Source organism: Gymnogyps californianus, chromosome Z (assembly GCF_018139145.2).
Source record: "Gymnogyps californianus isolate 813 chromosome Z, ASM1813914v2, whole genome shotgun sequence".
In the NCBI taxonomy this organism is placed as follows: Eukaryota; Metazoa; Chordata; class Aves; order Accipitriformes; family Cathartidae; genus Gymnogyps; species Gymnogyps californianus.
In genome coordinates this window covers 10,983,998-10,996,249 of record NC_059500.1, presented here as the reverse complement: position 1 = coordinate 10,996,249, position 12,252 = coordinate 10,983,998, and the positions used below count along the sequence as shown (strand labels likewise).

At 41.5% G+C, this 12,252-nt stretch overlaps 1 protein-coding gene across 2 annotated transcripts in view; it reads right to left on the bottom strand.

The window, feature by feature from the left end:
• The window catches only part of ECPAS (Ecm29 proteasome adaptor and scaffold), a 65,495-nt gene that overhangs the window by 19,794 nt on the left and 33,449 nt on the right, over nt 1-12,252 (bottom strand). For both annotated transcript variants that reach the window (XM_050912626.1, XM_050912625.1), the window contains exons 20-29: nt 11,512-11,646; nt 9,248-9,413; nt 8,656-8,828; nt 8,056-8,157; nt 6,394-6,517; nt 5,273-5,418; nt 4,097-4,151; nt 3,191-3,305; nt 2,175-2,240; nt 1,806-1,923 (exon numbers count right to left, since the gene is read on the bottom strand). In XM_050912626.1, coding sequence (XP_050768583.1) covers nt 1,806-1,923; nt 2,175-2,240; nt 3,191-3,305; nt 4,097-4,151; nt 5,273-5,418; nt 6,394-6,517; nt 8,056-8,157; nt 8,656-8,828; nt 9,248-9,413; nt 11,512-11,646 — 1,200 coding nt within the window. The remainder of the gene's footprint in view (nt 1-1,805; nt 1,924-2,174; nt 2,241-3,190; nt 3,306-4,096; nt 4,152-5,272; nt 5,419-6,393; nt 6,518-8,055; nt 8,158-8,655; nt 8,829-9,247; nt 9,414-11,511; nt 11,647-12,252) is intronic.

The following is a 12,252-nucleotide window of genomic DNA, read 5'->3' as shown; positions in this document are numbered from 1 at the left end:
ACTAGAATGGTACCAGAATTAGCCCCACATCAGTGCTACAGTACCACAGTGATCTCAAGCATGCAATCACACTCAGCAGACAACATATTACTTCAAAACTTCTCTCCAACCTTCATTTCAAGATACCAATTGACCTCACTTGCAAAAGTGGTGGTGGAGAATTAAAACTATGAAGATTTGAATATGTGCTTCCGAAAGAGATTCTTTCTTGGAAAAAACTGGTGAGGGCAGGCCACTGCTTCCCTACAACTCTGCTGCATTTAGAAGAACTAGAATAACTTAGGAACTGAAAAACTAAAAATAAAACAACTCTACCTTAGCTCTGCAACCTGAAATTTCTGGGGATTATCATTTTGCATCTGTTCATATTTAGTTTAAACTCAAGTATTTTTCCATACTCTTTTCTTTCTCCAACACTGTCAATTCCGCTGTCAATTCTAACACAGAGGAACTGATGCTCACCCATGAAGACCCATGGGATTTGGCAGGATAGCCCAAAAAGAAATTGCTCAATACAGGCAGTGCAGTGACTGCTGCTAATGACTTCATGTTTCCTGACTTGCAGTGTCAAAAGCTGCCACTCAAAATCCCACACGAGGGATTTCACAGGAGGTGTGCTGTCTGGGTTAGTCTAGAAAAGGAAAAGTAATAAAGACACACTCTCAGTTCGGACCACTGCTGTGAGGAGCAAGAGGCTGCAGAAAGTGTAAGGAAAAGGGAAGCATCATCTGCAAGGCCCAGAACAGCTTGCTCTGCCTAGCTCTTGTGTGGAGGTTGGAGCACAGACTTCCAGATGCCCCCTTCAACTTAAACGATTCTGCAAATTCCTCAAATGCCAAAGCTCAACCTACAGTTGCTGAGTGGATTTTCTTGACTCACCCTGGCTGCTGAAATCCACAAGGGTCAGGAACCTAACTATGCTCCTGTGCTTCTGAAGCCCCAGTGCAAAGAGAGGAAAGTCTTGAGAGACATGCTGACTTGTCAAAGTCTGGATCAAAGTTAATGCTGGGCCTTGTTTTTTGCACTAAGTGGTGTTGCCAGCGTCTCAAAACCTCAGGTAGCAAGCATGAAAGACCAGGAAAGGTGCAATAGAGTAGATGCAGCTACCTGGGTCTTCTGCCTGAAAGCACATGAAAGGTGCTCTGCCTGCTCCCAGGGACAAAACAAGTTCTTCCATGCTTATGTAAAGCCAGTGAAAAAGTCCCCAAGTTAAAGCTCTGAAGAGTATACTTAAATCTTCAAATTTATGATGGTACTTTTTTTTGGCAGAAAGTGGGTCCAGTAGTATTTTGGCTTTGCTGAAGGTACCAGTAGCTTTAAAATATCAAGACTTGAGTTGAAAAAGGATACTTTTGACAACAGTGATTAAACTGGTGTATTGTCAACTGGCTTTTTAGCAACTTGTTGCTGAATACTTTTTGCTCTGCCTTTTTACATAACAAAGGTCACTTTATCTGGCATCTGAAAATTCATCCAGTTTTGAAAATACTATCGCACTGCTTGAACACATCAAGACCTGGCCTCTAAGCATACTCAGAAGTAAAAGGAAAAGATCACAGCTGATTCAGAGAGGAATGTAGGATGATATGAACCCTGTGATACCAACGTTTTGTTGTACGAATTTCAAGTAATCCTAAATTTGTTTCTCAGGCTGGTAAAATTTGCATTGGACCTGACACCAAAGCATCAACAAATGGCCTCCACATGTAGTTATCCACAGATCATATAACCAGAGCTAGAGAAATGCAGTTATTGTTTCCAGGGTTCACAGTGGGAATGGAAGTGGTATGAAAGCAGCAAATTACCTTCCGAGAATTCCACATGGCATGATGGTTGGCCAGATTCATGAATTTGTACACCAGGTCTGGTTGATTGAGATCACTAGCCAGTGAACACAGCTCCTTGTAGGTAGAAAGGCCTTGACTTTGGAAAGCAGAAGGGAAATCAGTGTCACTATTTTAGCTACACAAATGCCATGACAGCTAAAGCTATAGTCAAATCACAGCCTAATGCAGACAGAGAGAAGTGAATACCCTATCTGCACTACAGGAAAATAGTTATGGTAACTTCGAGAACAAGAAGGAACAAAAAGCTCAGGAAGCAGATTTATAAGCGAGGGAATATCGTTTCAGCGCTGATTGTGTGTCTGTCATCGAGACTGTCAGTAAACTTACCCATCTGGGGTTTTGCTCAGGCCACCCTGAAACACCACAGTTTCTCCAGTCATCTCATGTTTGGCTCTGGTAGAAAAGAGATCCAGTATTAGCTTTACCAAACTCTACCCTTGAATGGACTGCACGCTACAGAACAAGTGAATTTGTTTTGCTTTATTAACTCAGTAACTTCCCATTCTTTCAGTTCCAATCCACAAAAAACATACAGGTGTGCAAAGCCACACACACTGCAAGGAATCTCATTAATCTGTATCATGTGTAATGTTAAGGAGATGCTGCAGAAAGTGAGGGGTTTGCTGTGCAGTCAGAAGGTAAAAAGTCAAAACACTGAATGATGGCTTTTTATTTCTGCCCAGACACAAGCCATATAATGGACAGCAAATCTCTACTTCAAAATGAAAAAATCCAATTTCCATTCATCTAATCTCTTCCTGTTTACCACCACTGGATCCCCACACTCCCAGCCTAGGTTTTTGTCATTCAGTGGCCGCACTCACACCAGGTTAGAGAGGAGTAGGCTGTTAAAGAGCATTTCCAGCACTGACCAACATAATTACTAGCCAGGAGTCCTGTAAGACCAGCATTTTTCGCACTAAAGCTGACAACTGACCATTAACAACGCTTCCTCAGCAAAAGGTACATTTCAGGCACAAGCAAGTCCTCACTTCTGCAACATTCACATTGTGAAAGTTGCTGCAAGTAGTCATTGTCCTTTGCAATTACAAAATGCAGCAAGTAGGAAATCTAACCAAACCCCAACTGATTTGAACTGCTTGAATCAGGACTGAATCATTATTTGAAGCTTTGTTGAATGGAACAAAACCAGAACAACTTCAGTCACAACAAACTCTAAGCTGAACTAAGAAATGTCGCAGTTTGACCCACTGGGAATATGTGGATATTGGCTTGCCCTTGGCCACAAAACATCTCTTTCCACACACGAGAGGGGCACATTTTTGTTCCTACCAGACACATAGCTCAGAGTACTCTTTCATTGTGTTCTGAGCTCACTGTACCTTTTCCCAGTCATAAGGGTATCAACAAGCGTGGTGACTAGCTCTTGCTGATCCTGTTCACTTCCTAGTTCATATATCAGCCCAAGACCTTTTGAAGCAACATCTTGACTAAGCTCTGCAAGAGATTTTACAAAGCAAAATTAAACATAAGTATGTAATTAAGTAACACACAAATTTCAAAACCAAGATTAAACCAAAATCATGATCTAGCAAACCGAGCTCTGTGCTACAGTTCACAGTTCTCCATTTTAGAGCAGATCTAGTCTGGCAAGACACAAGCTTTGCATTCTGAAGCAGCAATTTGTTCTGAAGGCATACTCCCCATCAAATTAGGTGACATCTTCATTTTAATATTGTCACTGCAGGTTTTGAAACAGCAGAGAGAATTCCAAGAGCCGTAAGTATTCTGACACACTGCTGGCCCCTGCAGTCCAGCAAAGTTAATGGTAATACTCTCTTCAACTTCAGTGAGCTTTGGATAGGCTGCTGGATGCCACTCTTTCCACTAGCTGCCATGGGTAGACCTATAAGCCAAAATCTGCTAGCTTAAAGAGGGCTTAGAGTTCCTGTCCATGCAGAACTCTGTGATACGCATCCTGCTGCCCGAGGCAGAGCAAAAGTAGCACCACTGAACAGCTTCTGTTATTACAGTCTGAAGGGGCAAATGTAGAAAAAGATTTGTGCTTGGTTAGCAAAGCACAGAAAAAAGCTGTGCTTCTTATCTCTACATGCGACGCCTAGAAAAGAAGTCATTCCTATTACATTAGAAATGGGATGTTTCTACAGTCATCTTTTAACGCTGACTGACAGAGAGGGTGTATGTGACTTTCTGCCTGTTCAAAGATTCCCTCCATTCTGTTAAAAGCCCACCAAAAGACACAACTCTTAAGATGTGATAGTACTTACCATCACTATCTGACAGAATTGAAACAAATGCACTTTGAATATCCTTGAGATGAGACTGTAAGATGAGAAAAAAAGACATTATTTTTATCACAGGTTTTGGATCCTTTGTCTGGTCTCAGGGCAAGTTCCCAACAGATAAACAGAGGCTACTGTATCAATGGAGTTGCCTGTTTGAGCTACACCTATGACAAGAACTGCCCTCCTTTCCAGACAGCTAAGCAGCAGCCTGACTGACATTCACAGAAGATGACAGTTATTTGTCTAGCACCTTTTTACAGCTACCATGTCATTAGTAAACCACATATTTTATTTTCCTTGTCTAATACACGGCAGTAATGTGTCATAAATCTGGCTTGCAGCCAGATGGGGCTATCCTCTGTGTAAGGACATCTTTTCTTCATGCCCAAACTAGTGGATTTTGCCCCCTCCCACAAGGTCCATTGTTTAGACTAGTGTAATATGCGGCAAGGTTTTACATGTAACAGCTTACATTTGGAAAGTACCTATTGTCCCAAAGCTCTTTATCATTAGCTGGAGAGTACAAAATGGTTACATGGTCCCATCATGGTCTGTAGCACCTCTACACAGAGAGAGGACATTTTGGTTGCGAATGCTTTATTAAGTCCTTGTATAGGACCTTTCACTTTCTCTCATTACAGACAAGCACCCTAAACACAAGGTTTTCAGCAAAGTGCACCAAAAATACACAGTACATGAAGCACATCATAACTGCTCCTAGGTACTAAGGTTGTGATAAACTCTGTAAAACAAATGAGTCCAGGAATTCCATCTACTTCTCCCCCTTCTTTCCCTCCTAGACCTCCTTTTAATATTTTCCAAAAATAAATCCTAAAAACTATACAGACACCAACCTCTTCTTCCCAAGGGAAGATGTACCACTACTTCATCTTACAACAGCTATTTACACTAAGCTCACTCTAACTTGAGTGCAAGTCAGATGTTTACAAAGGTGCCAAACAGCCTCGTTCATCTCCCAGTTAGTATGTTCCCCTAGTAACAAAAGACAAGCCATGTCTCAAAAAGACCTCAATAAGGACTGCAGCAGCACTGGGGAAAAAGAGGCAACAGAAGTGAAGGGGAAGGAAGGGACAGAAAGCGGGTGAGAAGCAAAAACAGGGACAAGGAGCTAGTGTTAAGAAAGGGCATATTTCTTACCTTAATTGCTTTATGCGTGCTCAGCTTCTTCACCATTGATAGAAGCCAGATGCAAGCTGCCTGCCTAACGTGTGGGTTGGGGCTGATAATGTGCTTGTTCAAAATAAGGTCTAGGACCCAGGGAACCACATCGTTCACTTTCAAATCTATATGAAAGAAAGAAAGGCAGAGGGGAGGGGGGCAGCTTTGAGAATTGGCCACACCCATTTTTAATTTCAATATAATGTGCAGCAGCAATGAAAAACCTAATCAGCCCACGATTAAGGTGACACCTTAATCTCTGCTTAGGAAAAGCCGTCACTGGAGTCACTGGGGAAGTATTTCTCCTAATAGAAACACTGAATAGAGTCCTCCCAATCCTTCACGAAAGTGTTTCAGAGCCTGTGGCCAAGAAGAGGTACCACTCATACTGCAAAAGACGCAGTGCTGCACTACTTATTTTTTGACAGGACTCAAAATTTCTGGAGCGACGGCAGGGTTCGGTTTCTACCCCATTCTGCACGTGCTCAGTTTTGTGTACACTAGAGATCTAAGACCACTCTCACAACATTAAAACACCTCTTTGCAGGTCTGAGGCTGATATTTACAGCTGCCTGTTTTGAAGCTAGAATTTTGTCATGCTTGTATTGCAATGGGTACAGAATCTTAATCCTTAAATAAAATTTCTGCATTTACTGCATGTAAATGTTACTTAATCATATCACTCCAAGTTGTTGGAAGAAGACTTGCAATTTAATTTTATAACCCTGTTTTCCAGTGCAGGCTTCAAAATGCTGTTTTAAAAGGTTTGTGTCTGTTAAACCTGAAACTAACCCAACATGGCAAACCAAAATGAAAAAATAAAACAAACGCAGTGTCAAGCGGCAATGAATTAGATTTCATCAAGAAGCTATTTAAACAGCACAGGAAATAAAGTCTTCTACCATCTGAGCAGATGGACTTGAAGAGGTGAAATGATCTGTATATAATCAGCCAAGCAGTGCGTTAACAAACACACAATGTTTCTTACTTCTACTGTTGTAAATCAAACACCACAGCAATAAAGTTACGGAGCCCTGTGTTAGTCCAGAACTGTGAAATTTTATGTTCCTCAACCCAGCCCCTGTATTAGGAAGGTGTACCTGAAGGAGGGATATATTCCTCCTCTGTGACTGTCCACGCATCACGTGCAGCCACCGAGCTGGTTCCCACGGCAGCACTGGTAATAGCTTCACCAACGGTGAACTGCAGTTCTATTTGTTTGGCCTGAAAAACACAACAGAGCCTCACTGACAGTACTAATCAAACAGACAGCAAAACTTTTGGCACTTACTCCACAAAACCACAGTCTCTCTCCCAACCCCAATTCTCAGCACCAATTTGCAATAAGATCACTCTTTTGGTGAGCTTCTGAGACTATGTGGCACCTCAGACCCACTGAAATTGATGGAAACCAAGCCAATGTCAAACTCTCCAAAACAAATGGTAGGAGCTAAAATTTCCACACTTGTTTTCGAAGCGTACCTCCTACAAAGCATTTGCTAGTCTCTGCAAAAGTTCAACTTAGTGAACAGAAAGAATTTGAGAGACAGGATGAAAATAAAATAAACAAAGTTAGAACAAGACTGCTGGTCATGAATGAAGATTACTGTGGCTTTGTTATAGTATGCAGTAGTAAAAGATTCTCCTGTAATTCCATCCAGAAGTTGATCATCTCTAAGAGATGCACAAATTTGTTTTTCACATTAAAAGAATTCAGACAATACTTTGCTTTGCTTCTCTGTCCTCTTTCCACTATTCTCTAAGCCCTCAGGAACAGAATGTGCAGAACTCTGCCACTTTTTTGTCATTATTTATGATGAATCTTGAGTCATAAGAACTGATTTCCATACCTGCTGGGTACCTTCTAGTTTGCTTTCCTTACTGTCTGGAAGCACAAAATGCTCAGGCATTTGGAGAAGTAAGCCCTTAGCTTCCTGCAATCTAAGATAAATTGGTTTTTTTCAAGTACACATTTTATAAAGGAAGCTGTAATGTCCCTAAGCAGTTACCGGAGATAAACACGGCACTTAGAAATATCATTTTATGTTTGCGTACACAATGTTCTTACTACTCTTGCTTGTTTGATCACATCAGATTGGAGGACTCAGCAAAGCCAGCCTGTCTGATACTCAATAGCTGCTTCTACAATGCTGAATCCTATGTCAGTATGAACAAGGAAGAAAGGTAAAACAAGCTGTAAATGAAGAACACTAAAAAAGCTCCTTGACTATTTAATTTTGCTGTCTGGCATATTGCAATATGTACAGCAGCTCTGAAGTACTGCGAAAGAATGCGGTGCACTGTACTGCTGCATTTAGACTGACAACAGGTACATATATTCCTATAAACAAAGCTTTTAATTCAAGTGAGTTGTATCAGCTGATGTAGTTCAGATGAAAAAGAACGTGTATTTATATTATCTACTTTTAGAGTACTTTTGAAGGCCAAAGTACAGACCTATGGCTTCATTACTATAAGCTCTTAAGATTTTACACATACAGGTAGTCCTCCTGAATAGGAACACATATTTGTCTCAGAGACTGGGCAGAGACCTCGACTGGCAAGTTTTAAACTGTGGCATAAAATATTTTACAAGCCCCAAACCTACCTCTGCTCTCTATTTCAAGGCAGTTTTAAAAAACCCAGCGGCACTATTACAAAAAGACAGCTCCCCTTGTAAACCTGGCTCTAGAGTATATAAAAAGTATTCAAATAAAAATACTCACTGCGGTATAAAGAATAATACATTGATAGTGCCTCACCTCCACAGAATCCATTAAACCCTGCAACAGTAGCTTCTGGTGGGGAAAATCTTCATCTCCCACTGGGAAGTAACCTAATGTTTGTATTGCTCGTTCCTTCATCTTAAATACAAACAAAAAAACCCACCATCACATAACATTCCTGTAAGTCCAGAAGATACACTTTAAACCCACTCTTTCTCACCCTTGCTGAAGTTTCACTTAAGGTACCAGAAGTTAGACATGCAAGTGACTTATCAGATCAATCAGTTCACCTCTCTGCCAAAACGCAGATCAAAACAAATGTCCTGTTACCTTTGAGGATTATTTCCAGGTAAAAGAAGATACTCCCTTTTTTCTTGAATTAAAATTATGACCATTCATAATTTTCATCCCTTAAACTCCTACTTATGACTATAGAAAGCACAAGTGATGAACTGCTAGACAACACTGGAAAAACCCTTAGCCTAATTCTGAAAACCATTATAGCCTAATTCTGACTCACTAAAGCCAATGATAAGCCTAATTCCGTTAAAAAACGAGGCTGAGTTTGGCACATAAACCTGGCGACAGAGCATTCCAGAAATGAACAAGAGTCATAACAACACTACAAAGTCTTGCCTTATTTGTTTCCTTGCTGGAAGGGATTCGGGCCAATAAGCTTTCAACAAGTTGCAGCTTTGTAAATCCTGTTCCTTCACTGGGGATTGGCAAGGGGCCGTTCCTGCCAATCTCCCCAAGAGCCGTACAAGCAGCCACCACGAGGAAGGGAGAGGTGCTGTCCAGAAAAGAACCTACAGGAAAAAGCAAAACAGGATGACTTGGATTTTGTATTATTATTTAGCAGTGGGCAGGCAGGCACTTACATTTTACCCGTGCAAGAAGCAAAGTGTTTATCTCCTCTACAGCTGGTAGGAAGCATTATGCTAGAATAAAATCAAAGTGGAAGGAGACACTGAGAGGAATCTAGGCAGTGGGACCACTCCTAACTGTGCTATGTTGGTCTACGAGCTAAAAGTCCACCTAATTCTTGATGAAAAGGGTTACGTCCATACATCTAATCAGATGACATTTTTACAGGCTGCAAATTCTATCACAGAAAGTGAACTCAAGATTACAGTATCTATGGGCTGAATATCTTAGAAAAGTCCTCAGCCTGGGGTGGTTGAAAAAACAACTGTTACATGCAGCAAAGTCTTAGTCAGGAAGTTACCTATTGTCTCTGTCGTCGACTTTATGAGTTGTTCTTGTTCCGGCATGACTGCAGTGTTTGGCTGTTCTATGTCATGTAGCTCCATTGTTCTGATTTTCCCTTTGGCCAAGTACCTTCCTACTGTAAATCCCAAAGCCAACAAGGATCCATGTTGGACCTCCGGGCTCTACAGACAACACCAACAGTGCAGAAAATCTCATTTTCAAAGTAACACTTTGCACAAAGCACTGATTTAAAAACACATATGGACAAGCTAGATGAGAAGGCACCCTGAAGAATGCAGAGTTCTAACACATAATGCAACAACAGAGAGTTTGATATTGCTAATGCTCTCTGACAGATGGAATCCTTTAAGATAAATTAACAAAACTTAGAAGAGGCTTAGGAGGACAGATTAAGAACTTATCACCAGCACTTGCATTCCCAAAGTCTACCCCTTGGTAGCTAGGCAAAAAAACACAGACTTATGAAGGTGAACTAAGATAATACTATGCTGTCTCTACTTAAAAACTGGACATACTCAGATTAAGGGGACAAACTGTAGTCTTTGGTAAAAAGCAGTAAAGGGGAATTACTCTAGATTTGCATTGCTAAGAATGAGAACACACTTGGCTTACGAATACTGAAGGCAATGCCTCTACAGAGTTCAGTAGGCCACAGACTGTGAAACCTAATTATTACAATTAAATGTCAAGAACATTAATTTCTCCAATGCTGATTTGGTGCTGAGACTATCTAATGATGGTGCTCATTCCTACAGGTGAATTCTAACAAAAGGATTTTGTGCAGAAATAAGGTTGTGTGACTTAAACGCTACCTTAATTAAAAAAAAAAGGAAGTGGGCAGGAGCTTGAACTCAGATTAGTTCATGTATCTGTTTTTTATCACAACCCTGCAAAAAGTTGCATCAGTGCAACTGTGCTGCCAGGACAGGATCCTCAACCTAGCTTGGCCACCAGGGACTGCTCCTTGTTGTGGTCTCACAGCAGCAAAGCCAGCTGAAGATGGGTCCTTCCCCCTTCTCCACTTCAGCTATCCATTTACACTGCAGTCCTTACTGAGCCACTAGATGCCATTACTGCCCCTAGCTGTACTGACTCAACTGGGTTTGTACATTTGCAGCAAACCAGAGCTCTAACTGACTCAAACTCAAAAATGCATGGGAACACCCCGGGTTTTTTTGTTTCATGGGTCACATCCCTCTTTATTCTCAGCCAGGTTCTGCGAAAGGTCAACCATGGCTTCATAGGCGACTGGGGCAGAAAGCAGCGGTGGGGGGCTGGCACCCATCTGTGCCGGCTTCGTGACTGCAGAAGCTGTGCCCTATGTAAAACTGAGCAATGATATGGCTTTGGCTCACAGACACAGCTTTCACAGATTCAAAATAAATCGTGTTTGTTAATTACGACATAAAGCACTCAGCACATCTTGTCAGCATTTGTACCTGTTACCTGCAATGTAAAATGGTGGCCCATTAAGTCCTTCAGAGAGACTGATATAAAAACATCTTGGGGAAATACAACCTAAAAATGCTACTGCTTTCCCTCCCTTTCAGGATTCAAGACACACCAGCACAGAAACGTGCCCAATGTGTTTTCAGGACTCCTCCATGCTCGTAGCTGCAAAATGCAGAGATAAGGATAATGGGAGGGGGAAGGAGCTGCCGCAGGAGGGAAGGCAGGCAAACCCACCATGTAGCGATACGGCAGTGGAGGGCTGCTGAGCAGTCCATGTTGGGTGGGAGGGAAGAAGCCAGCCCTCACCCAGCAAAGGCTGCTGGCAGGACAAGACCCTGAGGCGATGAGAAGCCAAGAGGCGGCTATGGCTCAAGAGGGGAGGGGGAGTTAAACATTTAACGAGTTAAACATTTTCTTAGTTGTGCGGGTACCTGTAGTTGCTCACAAGTAAGGAACTGGTAAACTGTCTGAGGTAGGTAGTGCAATCCATTACCATTCAATGGGATGAGGAATATTTAGCTGGCTAAAACTGGTTAAATACGCGACAGTGCTGGCTTTGCTTGGGAAGTGCCTCCAGGAAACCCTCCTACTGACCTTAACAACAGCTTTGGGGATTAATTTATTTAAAGATCTGTTGCACTCACCTACAACAAAAATCCCTTCTCACCATCCAACTGGAAGACAGCTAGTTAATTTTACACTCAGATTAAGGCTAATACATCCTGGGCACACTGTGAGATTCAGATTTCCTATCAGTTACATGACACGAGAAAAAACAAGAAGAAGCAGACAAAGGAAGGTAGTTACATGGTTGTCTTTTGTCATCTTGATCAGCTGTTCCAAGGAGGCCTTAAGCTCATCTCCAGACATGGTAGACACCACCACAGAATAGAATAGGGCTGCGAGCTCACGCATTTCTTCTTTGTTCGTGTTCATCAGGCTCTGCAGGAGTTTTTAAAAAGAAACATAAAATATGGAAGCAGCTTCTTATACAGTCTGTTCATACAGAGCTTCAATATACAAGCACAACTGTCATGCAGCTACATAAATAGCAATTAACTCAGAAACCGCTCTTTAAACCAATAGTATTATCAGTTAGTAAGAAACAAAGCACTCAATTCAGCAAAGCATTCATTACACGCTCAGCATTTAGGAGGATTACCACTAGCCACAAGAGGGCTACCCACTGGTTCTGCATTAAACACACTGATTGAATGTTTGGCCGAACTTTGCCTTCAGAGGAGAGCTTCCACATTTTGCATCCATACTGAGCTAAAAAAACACTAAAGACACTATTTTTCCTGAGCTACTGGAGGCTTCCATTTCCTTTTTATTAATCAAAGGGAAAAAGAAACTCAAGAGGTTAAACCAGTTAAATCCCATGGTGACAAAAAAAAAAAAGTGTCCAGGAAATCACAGCTTTCAATGCAAATTTATCCACTTCATATTAGAGATCTTGTATTATCTAAATTGTTAAAAAGTTGAATTTGGGAAGCGTCAGGTCATTTGTTAAGATATAATCTTACCTCTGCCATTAATTTGATGTAT